General features: G+C 37.8%; 1 protein-coding gene across 2 annotated transcripts in view; it reads right to left on the bottom strand.

Moving 5' to 3' along the window:
* Positions 1 to 20,540, bottom strand: part of pkma (pyruvate kinase M1/2a) — a 29,258-nt gene extending 8,718 nt beyond the window's left edge. For both annotated transcript variants that reach the window (XM_028440308.1, XM_028440315.1), the window contains exons 1-7: positions 20,399 to 20,540; positions 8,069 to 8,250; positions 6,239 to 6,330; positions 3,389 to 3,520; positions 3,098 to 3,284; positions 2,747 to 3,017; positions 2,059 to 2,209 (exon numbers count right to left, since the gene is read on the bottom strand). In XM_028440308.1, coding sequence (XP_028296109.1) covers positions 2,059 to 2,209; positions 2,747 to 3,017; positions 3,098 to 3,284; positions 3,389 to 3,520; positions 6,239 to 6,330; positions 8,069 to 8,222 — 987 coding nt within the window. In that variant the 5' untranslated portion in view covers positions 8,223 to 8,250; positions 20,399 to 20,540. The remainder of the gene's footprint in view (positions 1 to 2,058; positions 2,210 to 2,746; positions 3,018 to 3,097; positions 3,285 to 3,388; positions 3,521 to 6,238; positions 6,331 to 8,068; positions 8,251 to 20,398) is intronic.
* Between the last annotated feature and the right edge of the window lie 421 nt (positions 20,541 to 20,961).

Raw genomic sequence — 20,961 nt, 5'->3', positions numbered from 1 at the left:
GAAACACATAGGCTGGACGTCAGACTCACTTTGTTTACACCTAAAAGCTCATTGGTTAGAAGAGTAACGGTGGTTGATCAACCCATCTTACAGATTTCATTTGACTTTTTGAATTTACAGTACGTCTTGATTCGAGTGAAAACAAATTTTTGATTATTAACATTTTGTAACATATCGTCAGCGAGCTGCTAAATGATTTGACTTCTCTTTTAATTAACACCTCGCTTTTCGATTTTAGGCAGGAAAACGAGCAATTCCAATATTAATGTCACCAAGGTTGCACTTCCACGTGTAAATGATGCATAAAGTATGCAAGGCGCCCACAATATCCAGGCAATAAGTGACAAATATCAGTCTCTGCTGGATTTTCCCTTTTAAATTTTTATTGATTTTGTGACCAATTTGTATTTATTTTAGGGGTAATTATGTGAAATAATTTCAGAAAAATAGAGTTCTTTGAGAAATTTCCAATTTAAAATTACTGCAGTCATGCATGGGGAACTTGCCATCCTCCAAATATTGTGGAGTTTCATTGAATGTATATTTAGAACGGCTGATAAATCTACAACTACTTTTTATATTCTCGATTGCCTTTTAAAATTTGGCAAGGGACACCAGATGAAAACTAGCCTCTTTTGGCTAAATCTGGCTCATTTACAGCATATCTGTTCATTAATGTGCATTGTCCCTTTTAAATAATCAATAAATCATAAATAAATCAATAAATAAGTCATTTATACAATAAATAATGTCTGTAGAAAAGGCTCCAAAGTTAATAATAAGTACATTTGTTTGTGGAGGTCTGTTTATCTATTTTTGTGTGTGGAAGATGTTTTCACCGTTGTTAACGCGAGAGGTGGACTTACTCACGTGATCAGTACGAGACTCGGAGAATGGGTGTTACGTAGTAAGTGGTTGACAAGTTGATCAGTGGGCTCCGGCGGTAAAGTGACGAGTTAACTAGGAGTCGTGTGCGTAAATGAAAGCGTGGGTACCCACCTCTTGTATAGTTGTCATATTGTTGGTGTTTACTTGTGTTCATGTGAGTTTGGTTGGTTAATATGAGTGAAAGCACGAGCCTGCGTGCTCGCGGTGCGTTCATGGTAGCGCACCTGGCTCGGTGCGTCCATTCTGCATGTATTATGTCTGATTGAGAGCATGTTTATTTGTACTCTTATAACGTAATGTTAGTATGGGCTATGTTTGAGCAGTAGTTCCAAGATGTTAGTGTGAATTAAGTGTGTTTAATCAGGCTGCTGGTCAGTTAAGTGAATTCAGTGACAGGATGTCGTAACATGCTGGGTATTTCACAATAAAAGTAGCCTGTGAGTTACCGTAGTTAAAGAGGTTCATATAACTGGAAATGTTACATAAAATTGGTTAGCAGTAACTTGATATAAGATTGGTATGTTTAAGTAACTGTGAATTCTGTGTTTTATATGTTAGTTCATAATGGTGTGAATGAGAAGGAGAAATGTGATTATAACAATTTAATTACTTTATCTGTGTGACTATATTTTATATTAAGTTGATAATGTTACTTTATATAGGTGAAGTCAATTTATGTTTGTTATTCTTTATTATTGTAATTGTATTTTGTTATTCTGTATTTCCAGAAACCCCACACACACACACACACACACACACACACACACACACACACACACACACACACACACACACACACACACACACACACACACACACACACACACACACACACACACACACACACACACACACACACACACACACACACACACACACACACACACACACACACACACACACAAAGTAAAGAAGAAGTTAATTCTGAAACCACTCTCTGCTCTTTTCTCCATTATACTTCGGAACGGTGGCCTCAAGTGGTGTTCTAGCCGACACCCTGGTGTGAACCTAGTGCAAAACATAGAACCAGTGCCTAGCCTGAGCTACCATCATTATCTCCACTACAATGTCTTTTGTTGTTTTTTACTTTCTCCTGCGAGATGAATTGAATGGTCTAAAGGGCTGGATTTGGCACGTTTATTGTCAAACAAAACATTATTATCTTATTACCTGAGTGGCACATGTGATTGGCTTGCCAGCTTTGTTGCAGCGACCAATCATCATCTTCTGAGCTAAGAAGACTTTTTCAGTGGGGATCTCGATACCTAGGTCACCACGGGCAACCATAATGCCATCGCTAGCTTCCATGATCTCATCGAATCTGAGAAACAGATCAAAAGTCCCAGTGTGTTAAACAGAAACCATCTGCAACATCAAACTAAACAAGAAGACAGTCATCAACATCCCCCGCCAGATTGGTTCTCATTATAACTCACAACCTTTTCCTAAATATCCTAAATCTAACTTAGATGTATACATAAGAATATATTATCACATCAGAATATAAAACGTTTTCGAAGAAAAGCTGTCCCCTTTGAAGATACCTCGAACAGAGTAAAAAAAAAAAAAGGAATAAGGGCAATAACTCCGGAGGAAATGATTGGGCGCTTCACATTTTCAAACTCCATCAAGGTATTGATACCCTGAAGCCACGCACCAAATTTGGTTATCCTAGCTTAAACAGTTTCTAAGAAAAGCTGTCCCCTTTGAAGATAACTCCAACAGAGTAAAAAAAATGGAAGGGCAATAAAAATTAATTGGGCGCTTCTTATTTTTGAACTCCATCACGGTATTGATACCCTGATGTCACACACTGATAATAAAAATGAGGAAAATGAGCGGTGAAAATAAGACACACCTGCGTACACCCTCATGGTTCTCCAGCTTGCTGATGATCTTAATGTTTTTGCCTTTCTCTCCCAGCACAGCTCTGACTGCATGCACGTCAGCCGCTTTACGAATGAAGGAGGCAAAGACCATGTCCACTCCCTGCTCCACACCGAACTGCAGGTCCTGTATGTCCTTATCGGACACAGCAGGCAGATCAACAGCCGCACCAGGAAGGTTGACTCCCTTCTTACTGCCCAGGGAGCCACCGTTCTCAATCTCACAGATCAAGAAATCCGAACCTTGAGACAAGAAACACATCAGGTCACATGTACGTTCTTGACTTTTGTAGTTGATGAGTCATCTCCTCTCTGGATCGTACCGATTTCCTGGACCTGCAGGGAAATGAGTCCGTCATCGATGTAGATCTTACTGCCAATTTCCACAACTTTAGTTATATTTTTATAATCCAACCAGAGAATCTCATCACTGCAGTTGTCCTGGTAAGAGTCGTCCAAAGTAATCTTGATCATGTTGCCCTTCTTTAGCTCCACCTCAGCAGTGCCACTCTAGAAAATTCATAACCAGACACAAAATGACCTTACTTCTTGTTTTTGGGTTTCAATCAAACTATTTTCAGGTTAAATATACAATTGTATTATTCTAAACTCACTCCCTGAATGAGGCCAGTTCGAATCTCTGGGCCTTTGGTGTCCAGGGCGATGCCGATTGGCCTGTACTGGATGCTGCCGGGCTCAAAGCTGTCACATGCTTCACGGACATTTTTGATGGTCTGTTTATGGTACTAAAAATACAAAGAAACAAAAGAATGATTGAAAAACATGTGGAAAAAAGGATGAAAACAAGAACTGTACTTTTCCAACTATTTTATACTTCTGCTAGTAAGACTGTATATTACTGACAACAGGAAATTAAAGATAAGGAGTGTGTGACCACACCTAATCATAAACCTGAGTCATCCGGACAATAATACAGTGGGAACATGAAGTTCATTGTAAAGGCGTGAGAAATCATGTCTATCCCATACAGCCTGTCTATCAATAAGCCTTTCCACACTGCGCATGGGCGACCTGTGGGTCATAGGTTGAGAGGGACATAAACGCAAACAAACGTAGGGTTTATATTATTAATATTACACATATTTGGACTCGAGGAAGTGACCAGGGTTTTCCACTGATGCCACTTACGGCCGATCCGACCGGCTCAGCAGCAGTATGGAAGCAAGGGCAGTCCCCTTGCTTCCACACAGGTGACCCCTGGTTGATGAAAACAACTGGGTCTCCAGCGGGTGGAATTTGGACTCTACCCGGGAATGATGCACATATCCGGGCACTTTTGTAAAACCGATGGGAGAAGCCGTATCAAAGCAACAGATCTCTGCTTACTACTCCTGCATTTTCACTACTTAGCTTTATTGGTGGTAGGTTTTTTTTTTTTTTTTTTTTTTTTTTTTCTTTGGTAGTTGTTTTAACAACTGTTTTAGAGTTTTTGAAAAGTGCTTATAAATAAAATATATTGTTATTATTGATAGTAAAGCCGGATTTCCGAGTGTGAAAAGGACAGTATGAGTTCTCACTAAAAGGTAAATATACGAGGTCCACCATCACTAACCAGGTCCATGATTATTTTTATTAAGCTATTATTTTACAAATTTGAAAGTGCACAAGATGGACTGGGCAATAAGTGAAACAGTACTGTTTAGCTGATTGATTACTGTTGAAAAGACAGGAATAACATGAATTTTTAGCTGGTGTGCTGCATTAGCAGCTAACTCGGCATTTCTACCTTGGAGACCGATACCACGTTTCCGCTATTTTTCTTTCAAAAAATTATCTAAATATCTGTCAGATTGGCCATTTACAATGTTAGCTATGGTGAGTTTATCCCTCTTGACCTCATGCGGAAGAACTGAACCAGAGCGAGAGTGTGAAAAGGCTTATAAGGTCATTTCTCAGTGTTCAGTGTAGTTCAAATTTCAAATTTATTTATTGGAGGATATGCCCCTTGAGATGAAACATCTCATTTTCGAGGGGGTCCTCAACTTACATAAAATGACAGATACAGCAGAGCAGACAATACAAAAATTCAATATTTCAAAAATAATAAATACAACAAAATATAAATAGACACACACACATACACACCCACACACACACAGTATACATTTAACAGTTGCTCAAAACAGTAAATATTTTATACAAAAATAAATAAGTAATAATAGTGATATCATTAACAGTAGCTATCTAATGATAGTAGAAACTTTCATTAGATTAAATTAATAAAAAAGGTTCGGTTACATAGCCTATAATCAAAAACACAGATATGACAGATATTCTGGAGATGGAGGATAAGAGAATTTTTAAACAGAGAGAGAGGCTAGAGAGCGGTTCAGTGTGACTTTGAAAAAGGCTGCCTACTTTACAAGACTTATCCTGACTAAATACATAAGCTGAGCTTTAAGTAATAAATTAAGTATCAGATAATCACATTGCCTGCCTTTCCCACATGCAGTAAGGTGAGTTACACTGTCACTCCTGCACAACAACAAAAATAGGAGAGCTGGTGTATTCTAAACAAAGCTATGAGTCAATTAAATGTACCCAAATGACCAGGAAGTCCTGCTTTCAGACAGTGTGGTTAAATCACACAATAAAAACTCATTTATAGTTCAGATGAAATGGCTTTCAGTTCTAAATATTGTCCAGTGATTTGCAGTATAAATTGCAAAAAAAAAAACCCTTTTATTACACTGGTTAGTAAATGTAACTTTACCAATCTTGTTTTACAAACTTGGAACAAACATGCTGCTGTAGAAAAGATGAAAACAAAGCCTGGAAACTACAAATTTATGATTCATTGATCGATAGTACCTGAAGCGAACAAAGCTTTGCTTTATTTTGCAATTCTCTCATTTACCAAAAGTTTTTAGCACATGCATGTACTGCCCCAAAACTAGACTAAACCTGATAACTGTGTTATCAGGTTTAGTCTATATGCACTATGCTGCATATTGATTTAACACCTGTGGCACGTTAAGAATGCCGTTTCCTCATGGGTGGAGTTGACATGTTAATATTTTATCCCGAAGACACACAAAAAGTAAGTCATGTGCCACGGTTGATTGGGGTTGAATAGTAGCAGCTAGCGCAATGCTACAAATCAGTCAAATGTACGACGCTGTCAAATGACAGTTAACTTTCCTTTCTCTTGTCCTTGATCTTATTTTTCAAAAATGATTACACGAACAACTATATAATATATATATGGACACAAGTTTGAAGTTCCTAGGGGATCAACAGGGAATTCCATTGGCACAGCACGGCATATTGTCTACTCATACCTGCAGGACCAAGCCCAGAGGTTTATTGACTCTCCCTATCGTTTACTCAGCATGCCTGATAATCTTAATACAATACTTAAAGTTCCCAGCTGCTGCTTCCTATGACATTTTAAAGTTATTTTCCCAGAACAAAAAAAAAAAAAAGAAAAGCCAAAATCCAACCTCGTGTGTGCCGTGGGAGAAGTTCATGCGAGCAATATTCATTCCAGATTTGATCATCTCCTTGAGCATGTCCACAGAGCGAGAGGCTGGCCCTGCGCAATTAAACAACAACAATCATCACTTGGTTAACAACAAATAAAGATTTTATTTCATTCTTTATATCACAAAAATGTATTATTTCTTTTTAAAGCATGCTTGTGTATTAAATCAAAACAAGAAAGAGCATACATTTTTCAATCAAATTTTAAAAGCCTCTCTGAATAAATATGGAAAAACAAAAAGAGTGGATGTCTATATCTACATAATTTGTTAATAGCAATTTAAATATTTTAATAATTTAATATGGTAACTTGAGCCTCTGATTTTCCGTTTCAAAATTTCCCCAATGGGCTATATGCACAGTGACACGTGATGTATTTCCGGTTGAAAATAAGACAGCTGACGTCTTTCCTGTTACTGCTTTCGGACAGTCAAAACAGTGGACAAATGAGCTGTCACACTTTTGAAACATGTTTTTCACAGTTTTGTTTGTGTGGTTGTGTTTCTACACAATGACATCAAAAATGACAAAGTTTACCTTCCAAACAAGAAAAGATAGTACATCAAGTAATCACCATCCCTAAGTGTACAGCTTCAGCTAGATGTAATTCTGCTTTGAGTTTTTTACGTTCCCACAAGAGGATGAGCTGCAAAAAAAGTGGGAGAGATAAACCCTAACCCCTAACCCTGACATGGAGCAATCAAATGCACAAGGGCATCGGTGGAGCTGTCCACGTTCTTTTTGAATGGAATAATGACTCCCTTCCTGCACCTCGTCGTGGTGTTTGGGAGTGAAGAAAGCGACAAAATTCTCCCTCTGAGGAAATGGATGTACCATGTTTGACCACGACCACTGCTCCTGTGCTGTGCCGGGTGCATTGCACTTTGCCCTCAGTGTTATAGATTTGGTCCGAGCATAGAATGCGGCGCTTCGATGACAGATAGAGGAGATGGATCAGGAACGAGTTTGGCTTGGAATGGTTTGCTGCTTCAGATGACGACATTAGGTTATATACAAGGTGAGAAATGCTATCAAAACATAGCTGTAGCTACTGTATTAAAGTAGCATTAGCGCCTAGCTAAACATAAAACAAGAGGAGCAACTCTGAATAAAATTATCCTCATTGTTTGTTTTTAAGCCAATTTGATGGTTTACTATTTTGAATGCGTTTTATTGTGCTGAATATGTTGCTGTTGTGGTCGTGTCAAAAAATAATTTCTGTCACTGCTATCTATCTATCAACAGGAATAACTGTTTGTCGGTGAAAGGCCAGTAGCTTATGTAAATGTATAAGATGTCCTTTGCTATTTACTGCTATTGTTGAGTTGCGTGAGATTAATATGAAAACTATAGTCATTTGTCATAATAGAGAACGAGAAGTTCTTTCACGGTCTTCACTAAAACGCAGAAGTGAAGCGTGCATATAGCCCATTCTATTTTGGACTTGACCCATTCTGTGTCATCTATGCGTTAGTTCACAAATTTCTATTTCGTTTTATCAGCTTTTCCTAATCAAATGTCATTACAAGCAACTAAACTTTCCGAAATCGTGTCAAACATGCTTATCGGTAATATGGAACACGGAAAGCCAGAAAACTTAGATAACTATCACTGTATGCAAGATCAAATAAATACCAAAAATTGCTTCTCAAATGTGTGCACAAGTATGGAAATTAAAATGTATTAAATGTTTTAAAGATCAAGATCCTTATAAGTGCATTATTTTAGGTACCGTAAAAATCTATTACAGAACACATGGTTGTAAAGAATATTAAAAAGCTTGCACTAACCGATTGTGCAAATGATGCCGGTGTTGCGTGCCGTGGTGGGCTCAGAGTCGATGTCCAGCAGACACATGTGCTCCAGGAAAGTGTCGGCCATGGCCGCGTTGAGCTGCTGCGTCTGGATGAAGGCTGAGCCCATGTCGCTCTTTAACTGAGGCATGATGATCGCTGGTGAAGCTATGGAAGTCCTGCAAGGAAACAAACTAAACATAAGTTTATATGAATAACCACAAAGGCAGCAGGCCTTATGCCTTTCTGCCTATCAGGAATGCACTGGAACACAGGTCTGTGCAAATCAGCAACCAACCTTAACACAAAAACAAATAAATCAGCCAGTGTTCTGCCACAGGTCACAGAGTGCAGTGAAATAAAAGCATATCTGACTCTGCTTTTGTTCAAACTTACATTATCACTTTAAGAATTGGGCTTTTGAAATATAAACTGTGGAAACAATGTGCTAATCAGAGCGAAGGCTTTGCACAAATCTTTCTTGGTTATGCAATCAGGACTAAACGAATCTTTGCAACAGCACCTCTGAAAGCAAACACTCTAGACTATACGTTTAACCCAACAGTAAGATATATATACCAAGATAAAGGCATGTGTGTGTTTGATGTGGTTGCTGTGGTTACACACCTACAGGGAAGGCTGCAAAGTGAACTGCAACCATAATGCTATAATGTGCTCACAACTTTATTTTAGTAGATTTGCTATGATCTTTAAATGCTACAGTTCCTTTACCTTTTTAAAAAATCCCAACAAAAAAGCAACTTCAACGCACACACCCTTTAATCACTGTTTGCAACTGCATTTCCTTATGTCAGGTTAAGCACATTATGTTTGATTAATGTTTTTAGAGGCCAAGTTTAATATATTGGAAAGATTAGTGGCATGGAGGTCAACCACTCCTGTAGTGAGTTTACTTGGTATGAATAGATAATCAGGCCCAACACTATCATAGAAGCATTCTTGTTTATATGATATGTTCCTTTTGCATGAAGGAATCAAATTGTGTTTAAGTTATCACTTAAAAAATAGAAGATGGGCATGATGTGCATCTTCCATAACCAAGAACATATAAACCACGTCCAACACTTGCTAATGTGTTTAGTGTGTCATCATAAAACAGCAGGGAGCCATTCTGAACATGGTAAATAGGGGCTCAATAGGACTACGATGGACACTCCTGATAATTTCTCACAAATTCTTCTTTCAGCAAACAATGAAGCTGCTTTAATGGGACTCTTTAGCATTAGACTAAAACACTAGCTTGTTTTCTTTAACCTTACACTGCCACTAGACGCTCCTTCAAAGAGATGTGCTGGCTCGTGATGCAACGTTCTCATCAATGGAACAGGCGAGTGCTGTACGTGAGAGGAGTCACAACACACGACTGCAACACACCCACACAAACTGTGAGGGGACTGAACCAATAGAAATAACTGCGGGGGGGGGGGGGGGGGGGTTGCATCTATTGAATTAGCAGTTATTCTATCAATTGGTAATCCAGGACAATTAAATAATAATAATAAAATAATGTCATTATTAGGAGCAATTATAAAAGAAACGCTTGAAAAAAAAAAACTCACTTTCACTTGAGCAGACTATGGAGATTAAAGTTGATCTGCAAAACCTCTAAAATAATAAAGACCTTTCCCAGTTACTGTAGTACTATAGACAGGGAGAGACATACCCTTTTCGATCTGGTGCTCAGGGCAGAATTAAGTTCTTGCTTAGTACTCGCTTTTTTTCTTTTTTTTTTTTAAATAACATTTTTCCACAACCCTTCTCACAGGAGGGGCAGAATAGAGGGATGCTTGGATAATGTGATATTTTACTTTTAGTAGGAAATGAATAAAAACACCACAACTACTGTATCTTCCACCATGTTGGCCGCTTTTTTTTTCATTTAATTTTGAAGATGCGAATAATATAGCAGTGCACTCTGTGTGATTTATTTCCGCCAGTCGGCACACACGTGTCCAGTGAAACGGCTGTCAGAGACAGAACTGCGTACTGACCATCACACCTGCAGAGAGATGATTGAGCGGCCACAGCCACTCAACATTTCATGAAAAAATAGGTTCATGTCTCTGGACCTGGGAGCAAAGCAGTCGGAAGAGTGTAAATAAAAGATGCACTAAGGTTTAAAGTGTAAAATATCTCAGCCAGTTTGTAAAAGTAGGACAAAATAAATGATATAGTTGTTAAATCTCCACATAAAGCTCCGGAGCGACCGTCGGTACGGTAAAGGAAAGAGCATCCGTAAAAACTGACCATATAAAAAGTAAATGGATGTGAGTGATGTTTCTAAAAAAAAAAAAAAAAAAAAAAAAAAAAGTAGTAGGCTAAAAAGAAAAGAAAAAAAAAAAAGAAAAAAAAAAGTAGAAGGCTAATACCGATTACGATTGGCGAAAGTACGTGACCCGGAAGTGTACTCTCATCCAACGCTAACGGCTATGCTAACGGCAGTTTGGCATGACAAGATTGCTGCTGTGCATCCGAAACGTGTCCTTTTTGCTTTAGCTGGTGTTGGGCACAAAACCTCCTCACGAACATTTGGGAGGATTTAGAGAATCCTAAGTGTTGCAGAGCTAAAGATATCTCGGAATGTGTAACGCTTCACTTCCGGGTCACGTACTTTGGCAAATCGGTAATGAAGAAAACGAATAAAGCCCTTTGTTGTCCGTTGTTGTTTCTGTACCGTCAGTGGAGAAAAATGCCACAAAAACCCTTTTATTAATCATTAGCAGCACAATACAAACATTTTGTGTCACTTTTGACTTTTTCCTTCATTAGGGCTGAAATGTGTGATTAAATTCTGTAGTGTTGCTTTTTTCAGGGCAGCTCTGAGTTGCTGAGTTTAAAGTAAATCACATTCAGGACACTGTCCCTTTAAGAAAGTGTAAACAGAGTCTTATCTCTCAGCTGCTGCGGAGTGACAGAGAGTTTGTTACAGAAGAAAATTACATGCAGTGTTTCTTAAAACGTCTCAGTGCTTCAAAACTCAGTTTAAGCACTTAATTCTTTGGTGTCTGTAATGCTGAGTGACAAGCAAATGGTGTGATTTGGCAGAGAAAAAAAAAAACCTTTGGATGTTCTGTGTATGGACCACAGTTAAATAATGCAGACATGACACCGCAAGGGTTAAAATGTGCACTACTAGGGATGTAACGATTCACTCAACTCCCGATACGATTCGATTCACGATACGATTCTCTCATGATTTATTTTACAAAATGGGAATGTAGACAAATTTTTTTTTGGGAAAAAACTAGAAAATACTGTATTATTTTCCTTTTATATTTCATTGTCAAAAGAATCCCTTGATAAACTATTCAAAACAATGCAATTTAACTAAAAATAAATCTTGAATGAAATAAATAAAGGAATAATAGAAATGAAAATGAAGCCTATTAATTTAAATTCTGGTTCTATAATAAACATTGCAAAACTTCATAATAGTTCTTTTTCTTTTTAAAAGTGCAACTGAAAATGTATTTTGTGCCTTAACAATTGGACTTTAAAAAAAAAAAAACGTGATTACACTGATTTACGTCATATTTGTTTGGACCAGCAGAGGGCGCTGGTAACACAGTGGTCGGTTGGCATGCAGAAATTCTTGCAGTGAAGAAGAGAAGCTATGCTAGCAGACAGAGCTAATAGAAAAACGTGACTTTTACAGATATTCAAGTACTTTACAGATATTCTTTCGGTGCTAAAGGGGCAATGAATCATGTATTAACATATTTAAGAGTAGAAGGCAGCCAGAAAGAAAGTATTAGCAGACTCCGCCCGCCGCCTACACTTGTACACTTGCCCTCTGCTGGTTAAAAAAAGTACTGCGATTCAATTTTCAGAAAATCGATATCAACCGTGATACCTATGAATCGATTTTTAACTGCCTTACGATTAATCGTTACATCCCTATGCACTACAGATGGTTCTATGATCTCCGTGATTTAGGAGATCGTCGTCATGTTTTAATCCTTAATGATCTAATATTGTCAGATCGCACAACGTTATTATCACCATATTTCGATGCCAGCCAGCCCTGATCCTAGGCAGTCAGAGAGCAGTTAGCAGTAGCTTTGGGCTAACAGCAGCCACAGTAACTGTGACACACATACACGACACGACTACAAATAGTTACTAATAATCCCTTTCAATCCCAACACTTTGCAAACACGCTTGCAGTCAGCATCTTTTCTTTTCCTCTAATCATGTTTCCAACAGTCTCTTCACTCGGGTAAGAAATAAGCCTGTGCTGATGTAAAGGCATTTCCATCTGGTATCAGGACATTAGCATCAGCTCCTCCAGCGTAGCACTCCTAGTCTACAATAGCTACCTCAGTAGGAAATCCTACCTCCTGCATATTGCAGTACATACCCCAAGTAGATTCTCCTGTTTCTCCGTGGAATAAACAAGCACGCTAGTAGAGGTGACCTCCAAATACACCCCAGTATGGAGGAGCTTCCAGTGCCAGTGACCAGTTTACTCCCTGCAGCGGCAGAATGAACTGCTGCATCGCCGTTGCACACGTGCCTCACTCTCAGGAGCTCATCTGTAAATCCGTTCAATAAGGATGAAGGACATGAAGAAGACTGCCTGTAGAGACTTGGCCATCGCCACAATCTCATAACACCAACATACATGAGACTTCCACGTGAACCACTGCTGTTATACAAATGTAACAACAACCCACTCTGGGTCATACAAGAGCCTAGCAATGGCTAATAATAACATGCAGCATGTGCAGCTAGGTTAAAGAAACTCAATACTTGGAATGTTCAATGGTTCGTTTACTGTGTTAACACTTTACACATATTACAAACATCTAACAAACATCAAGTCCATTTATTTAACATTAACTGCACTGACAACAATTTTTGCGGGACGATATATTGTCCCACAAATTATTGCTGATAAACTACATTTTTGTCTGCATTTTTTTTTAGACCAAAATAACCACTAATGTAATATATCATAATAATGCAAGTACACCCTTTCAAATGCAATCAACTTGTATTTCTCATTAATATTTCTTACCATTTAAATATCTTAAATAAAAAAAACAGACAATTGGGGATGTACCAAAATGAAAATGTGTGGCCAAAGCCGAGTAAAATATAAACGCTTGGTCGAATACCGAATATCAAATGCGGTTGTTAAGTCTTTCACTATTTTTTTTTTTAATAGCGCATAAATAGCCTGGAATACATTTTTAGACATGTTTTTTTAAAAAAGTAAATGTTAATTGAATATTCAGACATTTTTTAGATATTCCAGGAGCCTTCGCTTTTCAAAAAAAAAAGCATAACAAAGTTTTTCATTGATATTAGGCCTTCAAATAAAACAAAATATGCATTCCAAAAAAAAAAAAACTAAAGTACATTAAAGGGGAGGTATGATGAAAAAAAAATCACTTTATAATGGTTTTGCTACAGTGATACACATCCTTTAGTCTCATTCAGAGGGCCAAAGTTCAAAAAGTTCTGTTTCCTCCCTCCCTCTTTATTCCACATTTTGTAAAAAGTCAACTTTAAAAGCGGTGAGTTGGATTTTGCCCACATTGGTAGGTGAGGTCACCTAATACGCCTCCTAGAATGTGAGCTCCTCCCTCTTCAACTATTTAACAGCTAAAACAAACACTGCGGTTTAATATAGAATATATATTATACTTTATTGATATACATGTCAATGCAAACTGTACTACTGGACGCCCAAACTGCACTACTTTTTCTGCTGCCGATAATGTTGGGAGTCACTGCTTGGAGCCATGGCCATTGTTTACACACATCAGTTGTTAGCACGCCGTGCTAATGCTACACCAGCCTACGCAGCGAGACCTGGCATTGCTTGTGAACTGAGGAGGAAATGATGGGGATGATTACCAGGGATGTAACGATTAATCATAAGGCAGTTAAAAATCGATTTATAGGCATCATGGTTCACATCGATACTCTGAATATTGAATCACAGTACTTTCTTTAACCAGCAGAGGGCGCTATATACTTATCCCTCTCTTGTCTAGAAGTGAAGGCAGCGGGCGGAATCTGCTACTACTTTCCTTCTGGCCGCCTTCTACTCTTAAACATGTTCATAAATGATTCCTTACCCCTTTAGCACTGAAAGAATATCTGTAATACTACGTGAATATCTGTAAAGTCACGTTTTTTTATTAGATCTGTTTGCATGCCAACCGGCCACTGGGTTACCAGCGCCCTCTGCTGGTCCAAACAAATATCTGACGTAAATACAGTCCAATGACTTTTTGTTTTTTTTTTTAAGTCCAATTGTTAAGGCACAAAATACATGTTCAGTTGTGATGCAGTTTTGCATCGTTTACTATAGAACAAGAATTTAAATTAATAGGCTTCTTTTTCATTTGTATTTTTCCTTTATTTATTTCATTCAAGATTTGTTTTTCAGTTAAATTGCATTGTTTTGAATAGTTTATCAATGGATTCTTTTGACAATGAAAAATAAAAAAAATAGTACAGTAATTTCTACTCATCATTTGTCTACAGTCCCATTTTGTAAAATAAATCGTGAATCGAATCGTATCGGGAGTTGAGTGAATCGTTGCATCCCTAATGATTATGGATTTGTGGCTCACAGCGCTAACAAAAGACTGTTGTGGAATTGGACGGCTTCCAACTTTAATGAGGTTACGGAAAATGAAATCGGACGGAATCACGGAATCTACCAATAAAAACATTTAAACGCAGAAATGGACAAAATCGGCATGAAACGCCGTCACCGTAGTGCAAAGAACGTTTTTAAATGGGGAAATGTTTCTGGGGACCGCTTATTAGGTGCACCACCCTCTCTCCTCCTGTCCTGGCTGCATTAAACTCATCTTAAATCACAACAAACACCATCTATAACAACGCAAATCATCACTGACTCCTAACTACAGAATCTCCAGTGCATGTTAACTTTGCTGTGCCTGCAAAGCTCCGCCCGTGTTTCGTGTAGCGCAGTGGCGCTCCGTGAGAACGTGATCAGCTTTAATCATCTTCACCTGTTCAGTGTTCAAACTGTATGTCTGGTTATCTAAGAATAACTCAGTCCGTGTTATCTTTTAGTTCTTTTTATTCCCGTTTTTTGTCCGTGTCTCGTAGTTACCTATTCACAGTCAGCAAGCTACATCAAGTGCCACCGTTTCGTTGGGAACTTCCGGTTTACAAAATAAAAGTCAGTTGGAGCAACGCTATTAGAATGTTACATTCTAACATCTCATCAGAGCTACAGTAAAATGCATGTTGAAATAATGAATTTAATAATAATGAATAATGAATTTAAATTAGGTTAACTTAAACCAAGTTGATCAGAACTTAATTAATAAACCTCAACAAGATTCAGTAAACCATTGATCCCTGAGAGGATATCAGGTGACATTAATGCTGTTCTCGTACATCTTTATGACATAAATAATTAAAATGGAGAAGTCAGAATAATCCATGACACTACAACTTATATCTACCTTTTAATTGTATGTACTTTATATTTGACATACATTTTTGTTTAATTATGAGTTTTTTTTAGTTATTATTTATTTTGTTTCCTTACAGGAGTTAAAAACTAATGTTTTCTTTAAAAAAAAATGATAAATATTTCTAAAAAAAAAAAATGGAATTTAAAAAATTAAAGTGGAAAAAACGGAATTTGGAAAAAATAAAACGAATTTTATAGGGCCCTAAGAGAGTCTGGCTGTGTGTGTGGAAAGGAGGAGCTGCTGCTGCTCTGGTTCCGCAGCAACGCGCGCAAACTTTTCCGACTCGAAATCACTGCACGTTGTTTGATTGGGTCATATGCTACTATTCAGCCTTGCTTTTAACTCACTAAACCAAAAGTGGCATATTGGCAATATTCGGCCGAATATATTCGGTCACTGAATATTCGGTGCATCCCTACAAACAATTAAAATAAAATGGACTCAGTCTCTGTTCGCAAAAAAATGCACTTTAATAAATATCACAAACAAAAACAATATAGACCCTGTCTCTGTTGAGAAAAAAACCCACCTCAAATGCAAAACCACGCTCAACCAAAGTAATAAATAAACTGGTTTATCAAGTCTCTCTCAACAAACAAAATTGCACCTGCAATAAATATTAAACATTGAGGCACAGAGGTTTATAGTTGTACATTATTTAACAGGTAACACTTCCAATCCAGTTAGAACCTTTGTAAACAAAAATGCTAGCGGCCCTGCCTCCCTCCACAGAGACAAAGATATTGGATGACTGACATGAGAGTTTACGCCGTTCATTCCGCTATGGAACAAACATGCAGGTCTTGAGGATGAACCCCCTTGTCATCCAGCCTGTTTGGAGGTGAAAGACGAGGAAAACAAAATACTTAGCTTGGTTGCTAGCCCCGCTCGGCATCCCTGCTTCTGCTTCCTTTCACACCGCTTACGTCTCCTCCACTGGCGGACACCGCTAGTACTAGGGGTGGGAATCTCTGGGTACCTCACGATATGACACGATACAAAGCTCACGATAACGATTATCTCACGATCTGACGATACTGTGATTATTGATATATTGGTCAGAAATCAATCTACGATAATCTATGACATAACAAGAAAAAAAAGATTAAGTGAAAAATACAATTTTTATTTTACATATCTGAAAGACAAACAGTGACACTATTTTAGTGCAACATTTCTGTAAATAAGTGTCAACATACCAATGTAAATGAATAAGTATCTCCAATAGTGCTTTGTGTAAACAAAAAATAGGGTCTTTCTCACCAGTGACACCATTATAGTGCAATATTCCAGTAAACAATATATTGGTTCCTTCAACAAACAGTGACAAAATTTCCGTGAAGATGTACCTGCACATTTTAGTGAAAAAGCAGAAAAGGTTTTGGGGGGAAAAAAAATAAAATTAAGTAAATAAATAAAAATCGATACTTAACGGGAGCATATCGATAATCAATCGTACGGGAAAATATATACATCGCCATATCGAGATATTGTCACACTCCTAGCTGGTACGAGGCTACACTGCTTCACAGGCCGCTGGATGTCGCGGGCGTAGCAAGCCGAAGCTACGTAGTAGGTCCAGAGTTGCCGCATCTACTGGACAATAATGGTTTGATTTACCTACGTAAATCCAAGATTCATTGTCTGGTGGTGGTATACTATTTTAGAGTAATTACGCTGCAGGTTCACTGAGAAATTATTTGAACTGACTGAGTTATCTGCTGTTTAATATCCGTTGCCTCTGCAGCCGACAGGCGTGCCGCCAAATACGCATGAATATGTCAAAATACCGAGGCCGGCAAACTTATCAAGTTCATTTTCATTTATTGTACGGTTAATTGATTTATTGATTATCGGCCCAGGCCTACCTAAAATAGTAAGTTTTATAGTGGAATTTGGACATTAGGATGTATTCATTCATTCATCTTTTATACCAACCGGACCTGTACAGAGTCACAGGTGGCTGCTGGAGTCTAACCTGACATAAGGCCCATAGGCAACATCCAGGAGACAACACTAGTCTATTGCAGGACTAAAACACATGTAGACAATTGCAGTCAGACCCAGACATATTCACCCCCACGACCGATTAAGAAGCTGACAGTAGGACAGGTGTTTGGCCCCAGGTTTGTGGGGTTTTGTTGCTGTAGTAATAGCAGAGACTCAACAGAACCCCACATAAATGGAGAGTATAACTCTACATTTCACACAGAGGTAAAGGGACCAGACACAATTTACCCTGAGTACCAGTACTTAATATGAGGTGAAGGTGCCTGGGAGCAGAGCCAGCTGTAAAAGCCAAGCCACATGCTCTGCTCAGCTCAGCTTCTCAACTGTCTAACTCTAAAGGTGGAACAGAACTTATCCATGACAATTTAACTATACACCAAAATAAAAATTATTGGCCGAAATCGAAAATGAGAAAACCCAAGGCCGAAAACCGAAACAAATTACTATACAAATTATTTGTACCATTGCATTTATGGTTCTGAATGTGTACTAAACCTTACTTAAATTTCAGCAAGTCTAGTTTTAAGGTCCCTTTAGTGGAAATGTAGATAACGTAAATTGTGTTTAATATCTTAAAAATAAACTAAATGTGTGCACATTATTTTAACTTTATGAACTTATTTTTGCACAATTTTATACCTTAAAATTTTCCTTTTTTTTTTTAAAGTTTTTATAGTGCTTTTTTCCCACATTTGTCTTCATTGTTTTATTTACTACGGATGACACAAGGATGTGTGATGGATAAAGTTTGGACACACAACAAAAAAAAAAATAATTATGTGCTTTTTTGAAAGTAGCCTAAGTGACAAAATGAGATGCATCACTTCCTTACTACTATAACATTCAGCTCAGGAAACCAGTAGAATTTCCATATTCTTCCTTAAAGTGTGTTGACTTACACAAGAAATTAGTCCACTTTCTACTTACAGGTAAAATAATTTACTAATGTGAATATAATTAGAATGTTATAACTGAACGAAGTTAAAAAAAAAAACTGCATGTGAGACTGTGATTAATGGTCTCAATGTTTTAGCCTTTCAAACCAGACCAGTGTAGAGTATGTCATGCTCTTCATCATCAGGAAGTAGGGATGTAACAATTAATTTTAAGGCTGTTAAAAATCGATTCATAGGTATCACGGTTGATATCGATTTTCTGAAAATTGAATCGCAGTGCTTTTATTAAACAGCAGAGGGCTATATTATCCTTCTCTTGTCCAAATGCTGAGGCGGTGGGCGGAATCTGCTACTACTTTCTTTCTGGCCGCCTTCTACTCTTAAATATGTTCATAAATTATTCCTTACCCCTTTAGCACCGAAAGAATATCTGTAATATTACGTGAATATCTGTAAAAGTCACGTTTTTCTATTAGCTCTGTCTGCTAGCATAGCATCTCTTCTTCACTGCAGAATACCTGCATGGCCACCTACCACTGGGCTACCTGCGCCCCCTGCTGGTCCAAACAAATATCTGATGTAAATACAGGGCAATGACTGTTTGTTTTTTTAAAAGTCAAATTGTTAAGGCACAAAATACATTTTCAGTTGCACTTTTAAAACGAAAAAGAACTATTATGCAGTTTTGCATTGTTTATTATAGAACCAGAGTTTAAATAAATAGGCTTCTTCATTTATATTATTCCTTTATTTATTTCATTCAAGATTTATTTTTAGTTAAATTGCATTGTTTTGCATAGTTTATCAAGGGATTCTTTTGACAATGAAAAATAAAAGGAAAATAGTACAGTATTTTCTAGTTTTGCGTAACCCAGTATCGTGAATCGAATTGGGAGTTGAGTGAATCGTTACATCCCGATCAGGAAGTATTTAACAGAGAAGCCGGTATAGAACTTGGTGGGTGGAAAGCTAGTAGCTACAAAACTTAGTGGGATGATATAACTTTTTTTTTTTTTTTTAAACTAAATTGTTAAAAAAAAAAAAAAAAAGCTTTAAAACCAGTCTTGATTTGATGGGTATGCGTGTGCCAAAAAGCTGAGATAACTAGTGAACATAAGAGTCGCAATTATGGCCTCACTGGTAAGACGTCAGCAGCCACCATGTCAGAATATCCAGTCTCCACTCTGTGCCATCATTACTCTAATCACTAGCCAGCCCACACACCTGATACAGAAATAGTTGTGTGTGTGTGTGTGTATATATATTAGACGCATTCATTTGTAATGCTAAGAAACAGTGGGTTTGATGAGCTAATGTATGCACTAAAATCTCAATATTGTCGCAGTCATATAACATCATGATGGCAGCGCGGACGATGCACGAGGGGTCACGTTCACATCCTGCGTCACATTTTCCTGCTCTGAATCCCTCACGGAGACTGACCAATGGGAGGCCGCAGACACGGAGCGGCCACACCCACAAAAAGACGCAACCGGAAGCGAGTCAAATCCGTCCAAACTGTATAATTTTACATGCAATGTGAGCTACAGAGGAAAATTAGAAGTAATAAAGCAAACGAGATATGAAGTCAGAATAGAAAACAAAAATAAATCTACTCCTGTATTGATCTATCACAAGTATACACGTCTCATTCTCAACGTCATAAAGACCATGTACACCCGTAAAATGTGACTTTAACAACATAAAAGAAGCCAGTACTGATTAATTGGTCGTCTCTGAACTCATTATGCTTTGATAAGACGCCATATGCAACAAGGTGTAGTAGTTCTGCTCTAAAAAAGGCTCACGAGAGCTGTGGATGTAGCAATACTGATGCCATTTTTACGCTTAAATGTGGCAACACGATATTTACCAAGTCACTTTAAATGGATATAAACGGCCATATGTGTCGTGTGGAGGACACCCACCTTGTTTCGTGTGAAGCTGCCGGTGCGTCACTGCTACAGCCGTCAGTAACACTGAGAGCAGCTCAAGGTGATTCTTCCCTTACTCTGCGGAACTACTTTCCAGTGATGCTGAGACATGTCCATCCGACTACTGATAAAAAAAGAATGCGGAGAAAACACAGTGTTTAATGACAATGTGATCGATCATGCTTTTGACAGCAGGAAAAAAATTATGGTGGCTTCCTCGTTCAGCTTTGCACTCTTTTATTTTTTAGTTAGCAAGATTAGAAGTTTGAGGGCTAAAATGACGCGGAAGGATACACAGATGAAAATTGGGAGTGGTTTGTAAAGTTGCGTGACCAATCAGGAGGCTGGAATGTGTCAGAGGATTGTGGGCTGGAACACGTGACCGTGGATGTACAGTTTCCCAATAAAAATGGAGGATGTCGTGATTGAGGATAAATATTTAACAATTATTATAGAAAGTGTATAGAGTGTGAGGGGATATATAATGAATGTATTATTATTATTATTATTATTATTATTATTATTATTATTATTATTATTATTATTATTATTTCGGC

This window comes from Gouania willdenowi, chromosome 3 (genome assembly GCF_900634775.1).
Source record: "Gouania willdenowi chromosome 3, fGouWil2.1, whole genome shotgun sequence".
Classification (NCBI taxonomy): domain Eukaryota; kingdom Metazoa; phylum Chordata; class Actinopteri; order Blenniiformes; family Gobiesocidae; genus Gouania; species Gouania willdenowi.
This window is presented reverse-complemented; position numbering and strand designations above follow the sequence as displayed.